A 21,069-nucleotide genomic window follows, 5' to 3' on the forward strand; every position below is an offset into this window, starting at 1 on the left:
GCTCCGCCGGAAACGCGGCAGGAGTCGGGGAACGATTCTGCTCCGTTCTCTGTTCCCGGCGGACCGACGGACAGCGGCCGTTGGGGGCGGACATGGAGCGGAGCGAGCAGCCCGTAGTGCAAGTGCCGAGTCTGGACGGCGTGACGAGGGAGCGCTTCGTGCGGGCCGTGTACCCACGGGTACGAGCATGGACACGGGGGAGCGGGGTGCCGGGGATGCGGCGGGGGATCCAGCCATGTCTCCTCCTTGGAGGTGTTCAAGACCAGGTTGGACGGGGCCCTGGGCAACCTGATCTAGTAAAGGTGTATGTTTGGTGGCCCTGCCAGGCAGGGGGTTGGAACTACATGATCCTTGAGGTCCCTTCCAACCCGGGTCATTCTGTGATTCCTCAGCCAGCAGGCAGGAATGAGTGCGGCTATTCTTTGGCTCAGCTAATGATTCCGCAGTGATCGAGTACACCCCGCCTGCACCACCACTGGATACAAATGTCATTCTCTGCTGTTGTTTCTCTTTCTCTCCGTCCTTAGAGAGAGCCAGTTGTGCTGAAAGGAATGGAGCTGGGCCCTTGCACAACCAAATGGACAGTAGATTACCTGAGCCAAGCAGAGGGATCTAAAGAAGTAAAGATCCACGTTTCTGCAGTACCACAGATGGATTTCCTCAGTAAGAACTTTGTGTATAGGTACTTCCATCCCAAATCTCTTGTATTGGAGGCAGATGTTTGTCACTTTTAGAAGCAATTGTGTAAACTTGAAATGCTGTAGAACTAAATAAGTATGATTAAAACAGAATAAGTAGAACCAAAAAACCAAACACTTAAGTCTTAATGTGAAATTCCACAATGTAAAACTGATGTGAGTGTTGCTGCAGTCCCATCGTAAGCTTCATGCTGCTGCCTTGTATTTGTATTGGTTTTGGAATTGGCTTCAATGGCTGTTGGATTTGCTTGCTAGGGTCTGTACTGAAGGCAGTTTAGTAAAGCAGAGAAGTTTGTAAGATATGGTGAGAAAGCTTATGATTTTAAGCCTTGCATTTAGATCATGTTATGCTCACTGACTGTATGAATTTCCATGTTCGCGTTTCAGAACCCTGCCTTTTGATGTGTTTGTACGAAGGGCAGCTGAAGTCAAGCACAAGGACTACTTTCTTTCTGAGGTAACTTCCTTAGTGACACAGTTTCTTCTCTCAGTTTTGTATTTGGAGGGGAAAAAATAATTGTAATGTAAAGTCTTAGACCAGTAAAGCACTGGATTTTAGAGTTAATTATTTTGTGCGGCTTGGAGCCAAGAGAAAAATGTGAGGGCAAAGAATTCTTCTGCATGTGTACAGTATGGTTAACTTCAGCGGTCCTGTTCCTGCTATCGAAAACTAACTGACATGAGCAAAAGCTCCAGCAAGAAATTGAGTGACCTAACCTTGCTTTAAAATACTTGGGTACTTCGGGTGTTGTATAAGAAAACATCATGAAGATATGAGTTTGATTACATCTGCTATCAAAAAATGAATACAGATTTATTGTAATAAAATTTCTGAGCAGTGAACTCATGGCAATCTTTATGCAACTATGTTCAAATTGGATTCTTCAGATAATTATAGTTAGCAAGCAAACTGTTCTAAATGCAAATTTGCTTTTCACTGTTTATGCTACATAGGATGCCATTGATTTGAAGCCAACTGAGATAGCTTCCCATATCAGTGATCTGAAGAATAGGAGTTAGAATCTGCCTTTCCTTTGAATTCAATAAAAGCAATACTGAAGCAGCTGACAAGTCTTCCCCTTCACTCCTCGCTTAATTTACATTTCCCATTTGTTGAGATGAACAGCAGGGAGCAGTAAAGTATAACAAAGTAGCTGAATTTCTGCATCTGTTTGTGTAACATTTTAATGTAGCCCTACATTAGATTAATGAAAAAAATGTAGGCACTTAAGTGTATTTCTATCTCATGTTAAAACCAGAATGATTATTTTTGTGTATTATCTACAGGATGAGAAGTACTATTTGCGATCAGTGGGTGAAGATGCTAGGAAGGTGAGTTACCTGAGACTGCAGTTCTAATGTTGTGAAGCAGCAATTTTTTTTGTCACCCGGCTGTGTGGTATAGCTATAAAACTTGTTCATGGTCACTTTCTCTAGGGATCTGAGTGGATTTATGTCAGAATATTTCATCCTAGGTGTCCAAAATAGTTGCTGTTAAGAGAACTTGGCTGATCATTGAAGAGTATATCCTTTATATTCTATTCTCTAGCCATTGCTGTAATCTAATCTAAAAGGATTTCTGATGATCACTTCTTTAGTGTGATTTCTAGCAGTCATGGTTCACAGCAGCTCTGTCTATTTTTGCTACCACTGGTGACCAAGACTGAGCTGAAAGAATGGCAAGTGAAAAGCTTTGTTTGCTGAATGAAATTCTGGCCCTGTGTTCCTTGTGACATGAAACGATAGTAAGGTGCCTCCTTATTTTAGCATGCATAAATGATTTTCTGACTGTTTTGTCCTCTTTTGTCCAGGATATTGCAGATATCAGAAAACAGTTTCCTGTTTTGGCAGAAGATGTTCAGATTCCAGAGTATTTTGAGAAGGAACAGTTTTTCTCTAGTGTCTTCCGCATCAGCTCAGCAGGATTACAGCTATGGACCCATTATGATGTAGGTAATAATATGATTAGCATCAAATGTTACTGATGGCATTGTGGGGTTGGGATATTAAGTTACAAATCTCTGTTGACAATTTTCTGTTAATGACAAACTTCTCATAGGTAATAGTATGATGGTTTGGGCAGTCTGTTGCTGCAGTGCGGTAGGTTCCAAATAAGATGGTCTTCTGACATGCAGTGCAATTGCAAATAAATGGATTTGTAAGAAAAACAACTTTTTGCAACGTAAAGGAGATTTAAAAAAAATCAGTAGAAAAAAATTATTATTAGAAAAAAAATCAGCAAAATGTGGTGGAGGTAATACTGAAAAAGAAAAAATGTATTTTGCATTATATTTTGCTGTTTAATGTATCTAAAGAGTGGTATACCTTGTGTTTTAAGATGAAAGAACTTGATTCCTGTACAAAGGAAAAGAGTAAAGTTGCTGGAAAGTGGTGTTATTTTTTTTGAACACAGTATTTTTAAAGAATCTGCAGCTAAGGGATAAGATTGCTCACATTCTTAAGTTTTTTTAGCTAGTTCTTAATATATGAGGGATTTAATGCTCTTCATTCTTAACTTCTGGCTGACATCTCTTACTGTGCTCATTTCAGGTAATGGATAACTTCTTAATCCAGGTAATGGGTAGAAAGCGAGTTGTTCTGTATAGTCCTCGAGATGTACCATATTTATATTTGTCAGGTATGTACATCATGCACTACTCATTCAGAGCTTGGTGACCATAGTTGCCCCTCCAGTTCATAAGTGTTGTGCTGTAGGAAATCAATCTGTAACTGATAACTTTAATTGTAAGAAATTATTTGGTCCCTCTGATGCAGTTTGCTTTGATCAAAGCCAAGAATTTTAGTGATGCAAGTTAGGAAATCTGCAAATGAGCCCTGCAGCTTTGCTTGGTTCTGTCTTCAAGACTTAACTGTGGAGCACTGTGCTCTGTCCAGTTTTGAAATGAAGTTATATATGTCAGTGGAATTATCATTTAGTGTTAATAAGGTTGTGGTTGCAGGAGAAATAGAGACAAGAAGAGAATATTAATCTTCAGTAAATGAGGAGCGCCAACAGATTTGCTTGGCTTTTGGACGAGTTACAGAACAATAAACAATACTAAACTGTGCTCAAAAACTGCCGTTTTCAGCAGTGTATTAATGCTTTGTTTCCATTTATTCCTTACTTCTGAAAATGTCCCTAGGTACTAAATCAGAGGTGCTAGATGTTGATAACCCAGACTTCGAGAAATACCCACTTTTTGTGAAAGCCAAGCGCTATCAATGTCATCTGGAAGCAGGAGATGTGCTATTTATTCCAGGTAAGTAACAAATAGATCCTGTCTGTAATACAGTAAATACAGTAGTGGAGGCTTTTCGTCAGGTAAAATTAGCTTGGGTGATTCTGACACTTGTCATGAGTCACAGGGAAGTTTTAGATTGCAATTTTCATTTCAGACACTTTTCTTTCACAGCTATGTGGTTCCACAACGTCATTTCTGAGGAATTTGGAGTGGCACTGAATGTCTTCTGGAAACACCTTCCTGCTGAGTGCTACGATAAGAGTGACACTTACGGAAATAAAGATCCCACAGCAGCCTCTAGGGCTATACAGATCTTGGACAGGGCCTTGAAAACTCTTGAAGAACTGCCTGAAGAATACAGGGATTTCTACGCTCGAAGAATGGTGTTACGGATCCAAGAAAAAGCCTATAGGAATGATTATGGATAAAATAACACATTGTAAGTCACAGTCTTCTGCGGAAGCAGAGAACTATGTGTTAATACAGGAACTGTGCATGCACACACAAACACGCTTTCTGTAAAGATAAAAAGCAATGTTGATAAACTTTGTTATACATAACTGTTGGCCTTGTAGGATGTTTTGTTTTTCCTTATGTGATGTGTTCAGTCCCTTTTCTACAACAAAACTCATATCTGCAGTGCCTGCACTTGTAAATCTACATTTTTTAAATTATTTACATACATTTTTGTAAAAGGAAGTTTTGGTATCTAGACAGATTTTAGCAGAGTGTACACTTAGAAATAACTGCACGTCTTCCTGAATGCCTCCTTCTATACTACAGTTTAGGAAAGCTGTAGAAATTTCTATGGGGTTCAATAGAGCCATTGGTGGTAACGATGATGGTTTCTTTCTCACTCAGCCTGTGTGGGGAGCTTTTGCTCCCTCTTGTGGTGAAACTCCAGAGCATAATTAAAGGCTGAGCTGCGAATAGTGCAGCAGCTTGACCACAAGGTAGATGGTGTATCCCTTGCCAAGCTGAATGAGGCGTTATGCAGGAAACTGTGTTGCAACCAGTCCCGGCCTCAGTGCACTTAGGCATCACTTCTGCTTCTGTAGCTGTAAAATATGTGCAATTAACTTTCCCACAAATTCAATCTCCAGCCAGAAAACCAGAAGTGAAGATATAGGAGATATAGGATCTGTTGGGAGCAGTATCTGGAATGCATTACGTTACCATCTGAAAGGAGGCTGCAATGTATCATTTGGCAGCCAAAACTATCTGTGTTTACAGAAGCCATGTAGAATGAAGGTGTGCATGTCACAGAAAGGGTTTTATATTGCCCCTTGGAAATCTGTTACACGAGCAGTTTGGAAGATGCAGTATTTATCTGACATCCAGGTCAGCCTGTGACTTCCAGCAGTGGGGCTATTTTCTGGAGAATGGTATATTTTCAAAACCCTTTTGACTAGATATGTAGGGCTAATAAAGCACTGGAAAAAAACTCTTCAGAGTAGCAGGGGCTTGCTACACTGTGCCCATTCTTTCTCTAAACCTATTCTTCTTGGCAGTTTAACCCAGCAAAAATGGCTTGCTGCCATGTGAATGGGCACCCAGCCATCGGAATGAATAGACATGAACTGACTCAGTCAAGCGATTCTGATGGGCATCATTGTGCACTTTGTGGGTAGAATTTAGATCTAGGATAACAAACAGGTCTGTAAAATTTTTTCTGCAGTTGAAGGATTGCTTGTGCAATACTGCTTAGATGGAACCTGTGCCTGTTGGGCTGGGAAAGGCTTTGGCGAAGTTGTAATGTCAAGGGCAACACACGAATTGTTTTTGTATGTTAGGAGTAAATGGAAAGGCTCAAAGAGCCTGCAGGATACAGAAAGCTGTTCCAGCACTGTGTCTTTGATGCAGCTCTGTTAACTCTAACTGCCAGCAGCTTCTCATTACGCTAGCACAGAGGAAGTACTGTGCTGATCTCTCACTCTACCACTTCTTAATTCTCTGTTGCAAAACGAGAGGCACAAAAACTAGACTGGTGTTCTCAGGCCCTCTCAGCATTTGGGTATAAATAAGGAAACTGTTCTTCAGATGTAGTTAACCAGTGTGGAGGCAGCCCAGCAGAAAAGCTGCAACAATTTGCTCGTTGGGCTAGTGTGAAGTTTGAATTGGAAAATACAAATCTGGCTGGGCAGAGACAATCATGAATTAAACGTCAGCCAAGAGCTATAGGAAGTGCAGCTACTTCTGCTTCATATTTCCAACTTTACTTTTATATGACAGCAGATGAGGTCATCTCACTGTGACCATCAGCTGGTGGTCACCCAGCCCTGCTCATGCTTCTCTTCCATTGTGTTATGAGAAATGCGAGTGAACAGTTTTTTTCCCCCCTCATCAGTGAATACCTAGTGATGTAAGCACATATTTGAGAAAGACAAACAAATAGTATTCCATGCAGATCAGTGAGAAGGTCAGCACAGCAGTTATTCTGTCAGCATCATAAGATTTTTTTTCCCTTTGAACCAATTTCTTGAGTCTCTTAAACAATTCATATAAAACACATTGCTCTGAAATGCTGTTAAATTAGAAACCAAGCAGTTTATATGTGTATTTTCTTAATCTGAGCATAACGTGTCTAGTGACGCAAATACTGAAGTTAGTGTTCAGAAATAAAACATTAAAAATAAAAAAACCTTGGTGCTTTCAAACCACTGCGATAGATGTTGTGAAGTAAGCAGTAGTGATGAGTGAATGGTGTAAGTATTAAAGAAATAAGCTCCAGCTAACACAGTGAGAGAACATACGTAGCCACATTGAAAACCAATGACTGAAATAACATATTAGAGCTGCTTATGTTCTGTGGAAGTCTGTCCTTTAGGGAACCACAGCAAAATGGGATCATTCCACAGTAAAACACATGAAGTTGTAGAACTGCTGACCATCTTAGACATTTAAAACAGTCACTCTTAGCATACATAACAGGCTAGTTAGCTGATACAGGCTGCTCTGGACCAAGTACTTACAGTATCTGCAGTCAGTAGTGTTGTATTAGGCGAGTGTGCGCTTTTCGGGCTGTGACGAGATAGGTCCATCCCCATGCCATCAAGATATATGGTGTATACGTTTCCAGTGGGCGTACACGAAGGGCATAGGGTATATATACGTGTGTTAGCTTCAATAAATCGCCATTTTACTGCTCATCATATTGGTGTCATATCAGTAATTGGTCAAGCTGCAAACTTCCAGAGAACACTGACAAGATAAAGGTAACAAATGGTGACCCCGGACGTGATTGGAAGTGGAGCAGCTATAATTCTAACGGCGAAGGTTCTCACTGCGGAGCGGTAATTATTTACTCGCGGAGTGGTGAAAGACTGGGACGGGAGGATTGGCCATAACTCTTCGTCAGGCAGTAGGGAGAGCTCGGAACCCCCTCGGTACGGTTGGGGAAGCGCCAGGTTGGGGCCAGGTGGGATACGTTTGGCCGGAGGCGACATGGAAGCCGTTATTAAGGTGATTCTGCATGCATGTAAAACTCACTGTGGGAAGGATGTTCCTTCTAAGAAGGAGATTGCTGCAGTTCTTTCGCTGCTAGAGAAGGAGGGGATGTTAACATCTCCCTCTGATTTATATGATCCCAATAACTGGGATGCGCTCACAATGGCGCTTTCACAAAGGGTGCTGGCCACCCGAAAAGTTACAGAGTTCAAGGTCTGGGGATTAGTCTTGGAGGCGCTTAAGGCGGCAAGGGAAGAGAAGATTGCGGGGGATCGGGCTAGGGAACTGTTGGGGCTGGGGGCGAGGGGAACCGGGGGGGGTCTCATCTCTCCTACAGATCCAAAGGAGGAGAAGATGGCGCCGACCCCCTTGGCTCCAACTGACGTAACACCTTCAAGAACAAAGAAGGAGGAAGTTGAACAAGACCACTCAGCTCCAGAGTACACCCCGCCCCCACCTCCCTATCCAGCACGAAGACTATATCCTTCATTAAAATCATTTATGGATGAAGGGGGAGGGGGACCCTCGGTGGAATGTACTGTTGCTCTCTGCACAACTGATAAGAGGGCAGTGGGGGAGGATGGTACTGTCTCACTGCCAGGTTCTGCCTGTTGCTCTAGTCACTCCCCTGAAGGGGCGGATCACTCCGCCCAGCAAGGGGAGGGAGGGGGTGGTACTTCGTTACTGTCTGGTCCTGCCTGTTGTTCTAGCCACTCCCCTGAAGGGGCGGATCACTCCGCCCAGCAGGGCACTGGATGTGGGCGTAGCACTTCGATGCAGACTGCCCCGGGACACGCCCAGGAGGGGTGTGGTCCTGTGGCATCTGGCCCGTGGAGCCCGCCCACACTCACTGACTGGGCTCGGGTGAGGGAGGATCTCAGAGCAGCCGATGTGACGGATACGTTTGCCTTTCCAGTAACAGTGAATACAGAGGGTACAGCTTGGACCCCTTTAAACTCTAAGGCGGTCACTCGCCTTGCGGATTTGGTCAAAAACAAAGGCTTGCGCTCTCCAGTGACTATGGCAGCAGTTGAGGCTCTCATGGCCTCTAGTCTTCTGCCTTATGATGTGGTCAGCCTTATGCGTGTCATCCTTGAGCCTGTGCAATATACCTTATGGTATGACGAGTGGAATAGGCTGCTTCAAGTTGTGGTAGCCGCTGCGACCCGCGATAATAACCATCCGGCTAATGGCCAGGGTCGAAAAGACAAGACGACTCTTGCGCGTCTTCAGGGGTTAGCAGATGGCATGGTGGGATCCCCGGAGGGCCAGGCGAATGCGCTTAGAGCAGGGGAGTTGGCAGCGCTCACGACCGCAGCCCTTCAGGCTCTGCGGATGGTGGCTAAGGTTGCAGAGCCTGTGCTCCCATGGACAGACATCAAACAGGAGCCCTCCGAGCCATTCTCTGATTTTGCGAATCGCTTGATCCGTGCGGTGGAGGGGTCTGACCTCCCAAAGGGGGTCCAATCTTTAGTCGTGATAGATTGTCTTAAACAAAAATCGCTGCCAGACATTCAACAGATTATAAGGGCGGCACCTGGGACTTTGAACACTCCAGGAGAGATCATCAAGTACGTGCTAGATCATCAGAAAAATGCACCATTGACTAATGAGGGCTTTGTAACTGCCATGCAGGGGATGGCTGCTGCAGTAATGGCAGCCTCTCGAGTTGGGGAAAATAAGGATAAGGGCCCATGCTTTAAGTGTGGACAGCTTGGTCACCTTAAAGCCCAATGCCCTATGAGGATTAATCAGAAGGAATCACAGGGACTGGGGGAACCTTGTCAATTGTGTGGTTGGGCTGGACATGATGCACATCAGTGTCAAAAATTCAAGGTTTTGCCACAGGAAAACTGGTACGGGAGGGTGCCAATGGCCCAGGGCTCCTTCCCACTCTTTTAAACTGGTCCAAGGGTGCAGACCTCATAGTGGCGTTGATCATGGACCTCCTGATCGGCCGCCTAAGGAATCTTGAATCGACAGAGCGCAAAAGAAGGACTTTCTCGTGGATACCAAAGAAAAAGAAACCTGAGAACTCAGAGAAACAACCCTTGCTGCCAACGAGAACTACCATGCTAATGCTGTTGTGCCTTTTGTGTCTGTGTTGGTCGCCGGTGGGGGGCATTCATTTGATTCAACAACCGGGGAGCTTATGGGTTACATGGGCTAATCAGACAGGAAGAACAGACTTTTGTCTTGCATTACAGTCAGCTACGTCACCCTTTCAAACATGCCTTATAGGGGTCCCAGAATGGGATGACTCTGCATTTAAGGGTTACCTTGGGAAAAAGAGTGGCTGATTGCGGTTCTGCAATGGACTAAAAAGAACTTGGAGGTGGCTGGGAAATGATTCTGTACGCTATCTCGGAAGGAAAATGGCTTGTACTATTTGTAGGTTAAACATCACTCTTCCCGAGGAGCCCCAGCAGCTGGATTTACTTGGCTCACAAATGGTACAAAATGATACTTGGGACAAGAATAGCTCACAATGGTTGTCCCCTGGGTGCATGATCTTTGGCTCAATGAAAAGGTTGTCTCTGACTAGGCAGCAACTTCTTGGTCCAGAGGGCCCCTACTGGGACCCGAAAACTAATCAAACTGTCCCCTATACCCTTGTGTATCCCTGTGATGATGAGACCTTTGATATTGATGGAGGATATTGTGGGTTTTACCCTAACGGATCGGTGCCTTATCGTTCTGGAGATTGTCCTATAAACGTCTCAATAGGTGAGATTGTTAATATTAGCAGGACGGATGGGTCTGTCCGAAAGGTCGACTGTGAAGATATGGCATTCAACACAGGTTGTTGTGTTTTCCCTATCCCCAAAGGATCATTTTCGTTCATGGGAGAACTTTGGAACAGTGATACAGCAAAAGCCTTACCACCAGGGATATTTCTTATTTGCGGTGATCGTGCTTGGCAAGGGATTCCTAAGAACCCAGTAGGAGGTCCTTGCTATCTGGGGAAATTGACTATCTTATCCCCAAGTATCTTTGAGATCTATAAGGCATCTAATCATTCGCGAGCCAAAAGGGATATGCATGCTCTGGAGCCTGACTGCGGGGACGACGTAAGGTTATGGGGACCCACTGCTAGAGTCTTTGCTTCTTTCTTTGCTCCCGGTGTGGCTGCTGCGCACGCTTTAAAAGAAATTGAGAGATTGGCCTGTTGGACTGTTAAACAGGCTAATGTTACCTCTCGGCTACTCTCAGATTTGCTTATAGATGTAGAGAGCATTAGACACGCTGTGCTCCAAAACAGAGCGGCAATTGATTTCTTACTTCTGGCACAAGGTCATGGGTGTAAGGACTTTGAAGGGATGTGTTGTTTTAACTTGAGTGATCATAGTGAGTCGTTGCACAAGAAGTTGGAGTGGTTACAAGAACACACCAAGAAGGTTGGCATCCAGGATGATCCTTTTGGAGATTGGCTGGGAAGTCTGTTTGGAGGTATTGGGCCATGGCTCAAGCAGCTACTTAAGGCATTAGTGATAGGGCTTCTTATATTTCTTGCATTAATGATATGTGTGCCATGTATATTTAGATGTCTACAAGGTTGTTTGCAACGTATGATAGAAGGAGTGTTCAATGAGAAAATGGAGTTCCAGCGGTTATACGCGAAACTCTGAGCAGAAGGATGAATGTTATAATATAACCAAAGATGCCTTGAACGTATTAATTAGAAACTACTAATATTGTTAGATATAGCATCGTTTATCTCTGCATGCTTTGCAATCTGCATATCTCCCTTTATAAATTACTTGTTTAGATAAGGACTAACACCTTTATATAATTTAGATTAGGACTAGCGTTCGCGTTGTAACGGGATAAGGCTTTCTTGGCATGGGGAGGGGGAAATGTTGTATTAGGCGAGTGTGCGCTTTTCGGGCTGTGACGAGATAGGTCCATCCCCATGCCATCAAGATATATGGTGTATACGTTTCCAGTGGGCGTACACGAAGGGCATAGGGTATATATACGTGTGTTAGCTTCAATAAATCGCCATTTTACTGCTCATCATATTGGTGTCATATCAGTAATTGGTCAAGCTGCAAACTTCCAGAGAACACTGACAAGATAAAGGTAACACAGTAGTAACCATATGTTTAGGGTGAAATTTGAACAAGTGCTTTTAGAATGTAATCAAGTTCACAGCAACAAAAGTATCAAAGTATCAAAAGTATCAAGGATGACACACAACTTCAAAAAAAAACACTTCTGAAGCATTTTTCCTAATGTTTCCGGTAATAAGAATCAAATGCCAAAACTGATGTCAAAATACTCTTTTAGCATCAAGATTCTGCCCATCATATGCATGCTGAAGGTTTGATGGACCTCCCTTGACTACATGGTTCTCTCCAGGTGTGATATAGATAGAGTCTGTGTTAAATGTCTAATTTAAAAAGACTGGATTCAATCACAAAAGATCAGAAATATTTGCAATTGCTTTCAAACGTTCAGGATGAATATATTTGCCTCATTCACATAGTTAGTCTCACAATTAGTCTATTAACCTGACAGAGGCAAGGATGATTTTACCACAGTAAAGGTTATATTATGTATTACATATATATCTATGTATTACTTTACAGCTTTAAAAGATTCTTTTATTCTCTGGCCAAAATGTCTCTTTACATACCTGGGACATTTAGAGTCAGCCATAGCGTCATCTCTGTGAAGTGCCAACCTATTTGAAAGTGGTGATTTCACAGTGTGAGAGATGAGCTGTAGATATGAATGTTTCTACATCTGTGCAGACAATATAGGCGTTATGTACGCTCAGAAGTATTAACTACTACTATAGAGACATCACTATTTTAAAACCCAAAGTACTCTGAGCAAAACGCCTGCCTTCATGGTGAATCTTAGTGATGTGGAGCAGCCTGTACTGTGTGGGAAACATCTTGGTGGCATTTTTTTTCTTTTCTTTTTGTCAGTGGGAGAAGTGAAATATGTTATGCTAATACTGCTAAAATGAGTTCAGTCAGGAGTGTCTGTCTGGCACTGACAAAAGCAGTATCTGTCTCCTCCACATGGGTGTTACATGACCTTACACAACTTGCTTACTTTATGTGATTTTAGTGGAGTTGAGAACACACATCTTGGACCCTAACAGAATTAAGAGACCAGTAAGATCAATGGACTAACCTTAGCCTCAAGGTTATCATCGGCAATATTTACATGTGCCTAAATATCTGTGAAGTTAAGAATACTATAAGTTGCGTGTTTTATTTTTTTCCTCCTTCAGTCTACCTTCTTTACAAAAATGAAATTAGATTTCAATACAAGATTGCAAAGATTCTGAAGAAGTAACACAAACTGTGATTTGAAGAGGCTGTCTCCTGCAGATTGCAGTCTGAGACACGAGCCTTTGCTTTTTGTTTTGTACAGGGACACCCTGCACCAAATGTACATTTGTAGATCCTGCTAGGCAATACCTAAAAATACGGCACACAAGAGAGCACAGATTAACAGCTATATTGCTACAAGATGGGTTGTGAGGCTCTTGGCTTCTCTGCTACAAGGAATACAAAGCACTGCTCAATAAGGGTTTTATGCTAAAGCAACTATAGAAGGATAGAATCACCAAGGTTAGAAAAGACCTCTAAAATCATCCAGGCCAACCATCCACCCATCACCAACATTTCTCACTAAACCACGTTCCTCAGTATAACTATGCTGGCTGCTACTCAATGTAGCTTATCAGCTACAGAGTACATTGCATATATCCTGTATTAAAACACACCTGGCACTATTGATTATTTGTGTTATCAAGAAACAGTGCAACAAATACCTCAAGCAACATGATTAATGATTAATACATGATTACATTAATACATGATTAATATATAATACAGTTATGCCAGAACCATATATAAATTCTGTAAAAATGATACAAACCAGTTGAGACATCCATAATTTTTCATGAAACGTCTTCATCCTTTCCATTTTTTTTTAATCATTATTATTGCAGGATCACGTTTACAAAACAGTTTAAGTTACCCAGATAGAGAATGTTATGCAAATCCAAAGTATTCTTAAAACTTAATGAATTATTTGAAAGAGACAAGACAGGATTATCCTCGAAAGTACAAAATTCAAGACCAATAAGATCACCTGACAGGACTGAGATTGACATCAACAAAGGCAAGAAGAATAGTAATCAACTTCCGATAAAGTTTAATGATATCTTGGAGGGTTTGATTTTACCCACATCTTTCCTGCTGTGTTTCCATGGGATACCAAATAAGTCAGTGCAGTCTGGTTTTTAACAGACCTTCAGTTATTTAGTTTATTTGATAGATACCTGCTTTGAAACCCTAGAAGAAGATCTCAAGAAACAGTGAATATATACCATTCCACTGTTACACTGAGCATAGATGAAAAATAAAACCCCAGTATAATTTAAGATATGCACTAGAAGTAAATTGATAGATCTGGTATAAACACAGTACTTCAACTTACAGTCTCTAAGACAGAATAAATTCCTTCACTCCACACAGGCAGCAAAGTAACTTCAGCTGAGAAAGGACAACATTCACAGAAGCACCGCAAGAGGGAGAGGTAAAAAAAAGTGACTTTTGTGTCTTCAAATAGCTCAAAAAGGCTCTTCTAGGAAAACTTAAGTGCACAGTCAGATACAAACACATTTATCAATGAATATCCAGACTTCCTAATTCCTGAAGTGACTTTGCAATAACTCCTATGACTATCTAAATACATGTCACTCCTAAAAGTTATCTCTAAAACAGCAATAATGTAAATTTAGCAAGCTAGAACAGCTTACTTTAAAGTACTAGTGCTAACTTACATATGGAGGCTGAAAGATGTTATCACTGGGAGAACAAAGGATTTCAGTAACATTTTAAGACTTGGACCCTCAATCACCTCTCGAAATTTGAGTCCAATTTATTACAGAAGCATCTACAGAAATGTGACTACATTACCTCTTGGTAGGAAACAAGTCAGCTAAGCTTCTGGTATTTAAGACACACTCAAAATGGAATCATTTACCTTACGTGTAATTTGGACAATTTCACAGAACTGAGCAGTGTCTCAAAGGGATTTTTAACAGCTGTAGCTTGAAACATATTAGCATTCCTCAAAATCTGAAGAATCTCTTTCCTATTATCCAAGAAGCAAGCAAGTAACATGAAGGATAACAGCTATTACATACCTGGTTGCAGTAAGGATGGTGTAACATTCCTTACTCCACTCAAAAATATAAGGGTAAAAAAGAATGGAAGCCACTCAACTTCAGGTATTTACATCTAAGCATACTAAAAATCTGCCTTTACAGCTATCCTCAAGAAACAAGCACGTACAAACTATGACCCATGTCATCCTAACATAGAAACATTCACACCCTTAGGTACTTTACAACAGCTTTCCTACGTATGCAAGTTTCCAGGAGGCTCTTTTAGAATGCTGGATGCTAACTGTGCTAACACAAAGCCTGCTCTGCAAAAAAAGATGTATTCAAATAAAATCATTTTTTAAACTAGGTCACCACAAGCACCAGACAAAGCATAACGAACAGAACTCAACTGCTTGTTTAAGCATTTTACACTCACGTTGAAGTGTTTTCACCCATTACAAATAGTTTATTTTCTATATTTTTTTGCATATCATTTTTAACATGCATTGTAATAAACGAGGCACATCCAGCAGAGTACTACAACTGTTAGAGAATGAAAAAAAAAAACAGGCGGTTTTCCCTCCACAACATCACAGTAAGTTTAGCTCTATAACAAAGTGCTTATTCTTCAAACTAATACAGCAATGCTTGAGCTGATTTTGCTTAACAAATTATTGTAAGCCACCTCCACCAAACACGTTAGTGTTATTTCCAAAGGGCAGCTGCTCAGGAACTTCTGAAGATGATGCCAACATTTTAATAGCTGTTCACAAAAGCTTGTAGCAACCCAGTCCTGCTGTTTTGGCTGGCACTCAGTTGGTTAGAAATGGATCTATGATCTGGTAATTAATATGTGCATCAATATTGCAACAGATGTCAGAATACTGTCTCCAGTGAAACCCGTATATTCAAAATATCCCAGTACAGCAAAGATGACCCAGGTCTTTCCTTAAGCAGTTTAAGAGTAACAGGAAGCAAGAAACAGGGGGAAGGGTACGCTAAGCAATCAAACATGGGAACAGTGTTGAACAAAAAACTTCTCTTCAGAACTGAGCTGTATTTGTTTCTACAGTTTTCACTAACTTGCTTTTGTATTTCTATCCTTCAGGAAATCCAAAGCCATTTTAAGCCACAGGTTCACTGTTAAAAGCTGCAGTTGTCTTTAAGGATCCCCTAAGATTTATTTGTAGATAAATAGAAAACGTTGTTTACAACAATTAAAACAAACAAACAACTGCATTACGTCCATCTTCCATGCTGAAAAATACTCAGGTTTGAGGCAAGAGCAACATTTGCCTGGCTTTGATTTTAGTTAGAATTGGGTGTTGGTTTTGTTTTGCTTTTTCTTTTTAATTTCCTGCCTAGAACATTAAGCTTTGAATACAGATCTTTGGACAGCTCTACAAGCAGCTACTGCAATATGTGGAAAGGAGAAGAGTTCTACAAACAGAAGAACTACAAAATGGCTACAGGCAGCAGACCAAAATTTTTAATGCAACTTCTCATAAATCATGTACTTACAGCTTGATCTAGTTGAAAACTAATGCTACGGTTTGTAAGAAAAACTTCACCAGTCCAAAATCAGAAGGGCTACAGTTACCCCTTGAGTTGAAAATGCAGATATTACTGCTGGTCCTTACAGAAGTTAGTCAAAACAATAGCAAGGTAAGTCAAAAGAGCAATAAAATACACCCTTACAAACATTCTTGGTCACTCAACGCAGCTAAGTCTAAATTTTCAAACTCAATGCAAAATGGCTATTCACAAGCAGATACTGCACAATGAATTAAGGAAACTTCACAGGCACAGAAAAGGCAAAGAGCTCACAAAGAAGAAAAACAGATTGACACTATTGTTCCAAAGGGAAATACTCATGACTTTCTCAATTAGGAGAAACATTACAAAACTGGAAGATCTAGTTAAGTAAAGGAAACAATCTTCAACAAAATAAAAAACTAAGATAACTCTAACAATCACTACCCTTCCACCAAAAAACTAATATGTCTGCCATGGACACAGACCAAAGTTTTTAGCCCTGGAAGCTACCAAGCTGACGTATCCAGACATGTGAAAGTCTAGAGTACTTCAAACTCCCATTGAAGGCAGCATATGACTTTAGATACCCAAGACTAAAAATTCTGCCAGTAATTTGACAAGAAACACTCACACAACACAAAACATTTATAGAATAACTCTTCATAACAGTTTTGGGTTTATTTTTTTCCCTTTTCAGGAACCGGGTGATGACGTCTTGCAGATGTCCACCTTTTGAAGCTACTGGAAATGTGTATATTAGCAACTCAGGACTGATTTCATATTCTCTTCAGAAAGCATCTGCTCAAAGCTGTAAATCTAGATAACAGGATCTACCACGTCAAAAGTGCTTTTACGATGAATATACTATTTTGATACAGTCTCAAAATACTTCATGTACTCTGAAATGGTTATCTAAGGAGGGAAGTTCATCAGCAAAATGTAGTTGATCATTTATTTCAACACCAAATTCTTCAAGTACCTGTACAAATTTCTCATGCTCTCTCCCAATCCACGACCTCATTGTGTCAAACACTTGATACGGTGTAACATGAGAATGAACTTCAATTCCTGTCTGTGCGAGTTCTTTCAGCACTTCAGGATAAGTAACCCAAGTATTGCTTCCTCCCGAGTGACCACCATCCAACCAGTACATGGCTTTTATGTTTTTTAGGAAGGCAGCTGTGTTCTTGTCTTTCTTCGCTTCTTTCAGCTCATAAAGCAGCTGGTTCAAAACCACACAACCTTTACTGAAGCCAATCAAAGTAAACGACACTGCATCTACAGCAGACGGTGCAACGAAGTTCATGGTGGAATTATTAGAGCATTCACAATCCTTCTCTCTTTCTGTGGCTGAGCAGCCATTTGCTGTAGGAACAGACTGCGGCTCTGATTTACAAGCAGACACTTTTGCATCCTTGCTGAAACCATGCACAGTTTTCTGGGACTGCAGAATATTCTGAGAGAGTCTGAATGCATTAACTAGCAACGCGTGGAGATGCTTGAAAGCTCCAAAATCGGTGCTGTGCTCTGGTGCCCCAAACATGTTGCTAGTCACAAAGTTGTCATAGCAAGTGAATTTGTGCAAGTGCATTCGAGAACATTTTACAACCCAAATAAAACTATCAGGGAATCGGTGAGCAAGTATGGTAGCAACATTTTCAAAACTCCAGTGCTCCCACTGAAAGTTTTCTGGGTGGCAAGACATGATGTCATAATAGTTCTGAAAAATTAAAAGATAGAAAAGACGCATTACTACATTGAAAAAACAGCTCAGCTCCATCCAGCACATCCACAAGGAGGGATCACGACCAAGAGAACCATTTGGCACTACAGAGATGCTCTCTTACTAGGCTCTAAGAACTAGAAATATGTTAAATATTCCATTTAATATAATTTAATTAAATACTCCATTTAAATTCACCTATTCTACTTCAATTTTTTTTAACACACATTTTTATATGTCCCCAAAATCAACATAATTAAAGTAAGTACCTTCGAGTACACATCATTTCTGTAGTATTCACACTCCAAAAGGAAATTAAAGTATTACTCATTTTAATATGACACAGAATAATAGAATTGCTTAAACTGGAAGGAATTTTAAAGTCCATCCAGATCCAATCCCCTGCAATGGGCAGGGTTGACAACTACTACATCAGCCTGCTCAGGGCCCCATCCAACTAGGCCTTCAGCGCCTGCAGAGATAGGGCATCCACAGCTTCCCTGAGCAGCCTGTGACAATGCCTCACCCCTTCCTGAGTCAAGATTTTGTCCCTACATCTAACCTAATTCACTCTTCTTTTAGTTTAAAGCCATTCCCCCTTGTCCTATCACTATCAGACCATGCAAAAAGTCAGTCCCCCTCCTGCTTGTAAGCTCCCTTTGAGTACTGAAAGGTCGCTGGAGACTTCTTTTCTCCAAGCTAAAGAAACCCATCCTTTAACCTTTCCTCATATGAAAGGTGCTCCAAAACACACAGTTATAACATATTTACTCCATTTGCAGAAATACTGTTTCTCTTATTAACAGACAAACAATAGACCTAATCCTTCAGGAATAGGTTTTCTCACGCATGATCCTCACCCCTGAATCCCTAAAAGCAGAGAACACGGATCTGTTACACGTCCTGAGGGCAATACAAGCACTGGACAAGCACAAGCAGCAGTGGCAACTTAAAGGGTATTCTTAGTCCGTGCTGACCGCTGAAATGGCAGTTAAACACTACCTGATGTGTGCAGTCACAGCGTGCACTGCAGGCTCCTTTCGACGTCTGTCAATGCAGAGACAACACGTGCCTCCTTACAGGCACGGTCATAAACACCTCGAAAGCAGCCAAGTGACCGTGCTATCCACAAATCCGCTGTGGAAAGCTCCCGTTTTCTAGCTCCCCCATCTTTCCCAAGTCACGCTCTGACACAGCTCCACCAAAAATGCCGCCCCGAGCACTGTTTACAGACGTTTCCCCCAGGCTGCAGGCAGGGCCGGCTCCCTCAGCCGCAGGATTCCAGCTCCCCGCCCCGTACCTGCAACGTACCTGCACGTCTCCCGGGAAGTACACGACGTGATGCTGAGGCGCTGCCGGGCCGCGCGGGGCCGGAGGCAGCAGCAGCAGCAGCTCGTTGGCCCGCTGCGGCTCCGCGCCCGCCACCTCCGGCAGCCGCAGCCACGGCGGGTTCAGCCGCGATGAGGAGAAGCCGCCACCGCCGCCACCGCTCGCGGGCCCAGCGGCACAAGCGGCCGGTGTCCCGCAGAGGCTCATGCTCCCGCCCAGGCCGAGGGCGGCGGGGCCGAACAGCCCCCACAGCAGCGACGCTGCGCCCGCCCGGCAGCGCCCGCTCATGGGGCCGCCGCTCACCGCCCGCAGCTCAGCGCACTGCGCGCCTGCGCCAGCCGTACTCACTGCCCGCCCTGCACTCACTGCCCGCCCATCGCTGCCGCCGCCCATAAGGAAACCAGAACGGCGCGTTGCTCGTGCCCATATAACGGCCTCCCACCTCAGCTGTGGCGTCATAGAACTTTGAAAAAGAGCGCGAGGGGCTGCTCTGTGCTAATGCCGTCGAGGTTCTTTTTGTTGCTGGTCACCTCACTGCGCCTTGCTACCTGTCAGCAGGGCTCTGAAGTGATTATTTGTTGAGATGCTCCACTGATGATCCCTTGGTCTCATCCTGTGTTTGTTAAGTGATGCTGAGATGGTTGTGTCTGGTTTATGTTCAGTGTGGCCTTGTTTGGAAAGTGTACCAGACTGAAAAAGTGATGAGGAAAAATTGGGCGGTGTTTTTGTCTGGATTTGCCGCTGTAACCAAGAAGGCCCTTATGTGTGCTGCTGTGGGGCACGTTCAGTGCTGTGGGGTGCCCTTGGTTCTGTGTGGAGCAGTTCATTTCAAAACATGTATGTGGGCCCTTCTCTTTTCTGAAGGTACTTCTGTGTTTATCAGAACGCCTGTATGGGAAACTGGCAATCGTGGCCTAAGCCTCTGGTTCATCAGATGAGGCAAGTGTCAGGTCAGCTGTGGGAGCACAGGCGAGGGTAATTCAGCTGTGATCCCGGAAAGGATGGAGATTGACTCCATCTCTCCTAGACTTAATTTAAGGAATGACCACCACTAAGGCAGCATCTTTTTGAGATCACTCCTCTGTGGAGATTGCCTCGGTGTTTTCCAGCCAGACTGAAGGAATCCATTTTGGTGAGTTTTTCCTATAGGCAGCCTTCTGGATATTTATCACCATCCTTCTTGTATTATTACCATCTTCATGTTATTTTCATGTTATAGCACCTTAGGTCTATCTGTTTCATTTTAGTTATGTTAGCTTGAATATGTGAGGACGGACATTGTAAGAAACATTTTCTGTGTGTTTTGCATTAAGAAAGCTCATTATTCACTGCAAATAAGGAAAAGAGCCTTTCCACCCTCCTATTTTTGTATATTTGTTTATTTGCTTTGGTAGTTCTACTTTGAGCAATATGTGTTTTTTTTTTAGTACTGAAACAAGATTGGAGACAGAACAAGGAGTAACAGCCAGAAACTGGAGCATAGGAAGTTCTGCACGAATGTGTGTAAGAACTTCTTTACAGTGAGGATGATGGAGCACTGGAACAGGCTGCCCAGGGGGGTTGTGGAGTCTCCTTCTTTGGAGATATTCATGACCTGCGTGTATGTCTACCTGTATGATCTGGTGTAGGGATCCTGCTTTGGCAGGGGGCGTTGGACTCAATGATCTGTGGATGTCCCTTCCAACCCCTGCGATTCTGTGACTGGTGCCTTTGATGAAGGCTGCTCCTTCATCAAATGCTTGAGTTGTTATTTTGAAGTTATTCTTTCTACTTAGTATTTCCAGGAGAAACTGGACTTTATAATTTATTTATTTATTTATTTATTTATTTTGTGATTTATGTGGCTTGTAGATTTTTATATTTTAAAAAATTGTCTTAAAACTCATTTCTACTATTTCATGCATGGAAATTATGTTTGGCATAGTTTTCTTAGATCTGTAATGAAGAAAATTTGCA

At 42.4% G+C, this 21,069-nt stretch overlaps 3 protein-coding genes across 8 annotated transcripts; 2 read left to right on the plus strand and 1 right to left on the minus strand.

Annotated features, from left to right (window-relative positions):
- Positions 1 to 60: 60 nt before the first annotated feature.
- TYW5 (tRNA-yW synthesizing protein 5) lies at positions 61 to 7,092 on the plus strand. Of its 6 annotated transcripts, none has more exons than XR_014948089.1 (8): positions 61 to 179; positions 528 to 682; positions 1,086 to 1,155; positions 1,986 to 2,030; positions 2,510 to 2,651; positions 3,249 to 3,336; positions 3,842 to 3,958; positions 4,112 to 7,092. XR_014948089.1 is itself a non-coding variant. In XM_015868180.2 (8 exons), exons 1-8 carry the CDS (start codon positions 93 to 95, stop codon positions 4,366 to 4,368), a joined length of 957 nt encoding a protein of 318 aa, XP_015723666.2. In that variant the 5' UTR covers positions 61 to 92; the 3' UTR covers positions 4,369 to 7,092. The 6 variants fall into 6 exon arrangements, 1 of the variants encoding a protein (XP_015723666.2); XR_014948092.1 differs by having other exon boundaries at positions 528 to 663; XR_014948091.1 differs by having other exon boundaries at positions 528 to 663; positions 2,510 to 2,647.
- On the plus strand, positions 7,083 to 11,407 carry LOC146760122 (uncharacterized). The gene is made up of 2 exons (XM_085552905.1): positions 7,083 to 9,286; positions 9,688 to 11,407. Exons 1-2 carry the CDS (start codon positions 7,385 to 7,387, stop codon positions 11,014 to 11,016), a joined length of 3,231 nt encoding a protein of 1,076 aa, XP_085409031.1. The 5' UTR covers positions 7,083 to 7,384; the 3' UTR covers positions 11,017 to 11,407.
- A 1,771-nt stretch (positions 11,408 to 13,178) lies between these two features.
- C7H2orf69 (chromosome 7 C2orf69 homolog) lies at positions 13,179 to 19,436 on the minus strand. The gene is made up of 2 exons (XM_015868178.3): positions 19,096 to 19,436; positions 13,179 to 17,781 (listed from the first exon to the last, which is right to left on the minus strand). The coding sequence occupies exons 1-2, from the start codon at positions 19,399 to 19,401 to the stop codon at positions 16,942 to 16,944; spliced, it is 1,146 nt and encodes a 381-aa protein (XP_015723664.3). The 5' UTR covers positions 19,402 to 19,436; the 3' UTR covers positions 13,179 to 16,941.
- Positions 19,437 to 21,069: the final 1,633 nt, after the last annotated feature.

Source organism: Coturnix japonica, chromosome 7, assembly GCF_054131305.1.
Source record: "Coturnix japonica strain WE chromosome 7, WE-NBRP24, whole genome shotgun sequence".
NCBI classification, from domain to species: Eukaryota; Metazoa; Chordata; class Aves; order Galliformes; family Phasianidae; genus Coturnix; species Coturnix japonica.

Coding starts and splice junctions, on each gene's coding strand:
- TYW5 (XM_015868180.2), top strand. CDS start 93: ATGGAGCGGAGCGAGCAGCCCGTAGTGCAAGTGCCGAGTCTGGACGGC. Junction 2,031..2,509: donor TGGGTGAAGATGCTAGGAAG/GTGAGTTACCTG, acceptor TCTTTTGTCCAG/GATATTGCAGATATCAGAAA. Junction 3,337..3,841: donor ACCATATTTATATTTGTCAG/GTATGTACATCA, acceptor AAATGTCCCTAG/GTACTAAATCAGAGGTGCTA.
- LOC146760122 (XM_085552905.1), top strand. CDS start 7,385: ATGGAAGCCGTTATTAAGGTGATTCTGCATGCATGTAAAACTCACTGT. Junction 9,287..9,687: donor AGGGCTCCTTCCCACTCTTT/TAAACTGGTCCA, acceptor AAGAGTGGCTGA/TTGCGGTTCTGCAATGGACT.
- C7H2orf69 (XM_015868178.3), bottom strand. CDS start 19,401: ATGAGCGGGCGCTGCCGGGCGGGCGCAGCGTCGCTGCTGTGGGGGCTG. Junction 17,782..19,095: donor ACTTCCCGGGAGACGTGCAG/GTACGTTGCAGG, acceptor TTAATTTTTCAG/AACTATTATGACATCATGTC.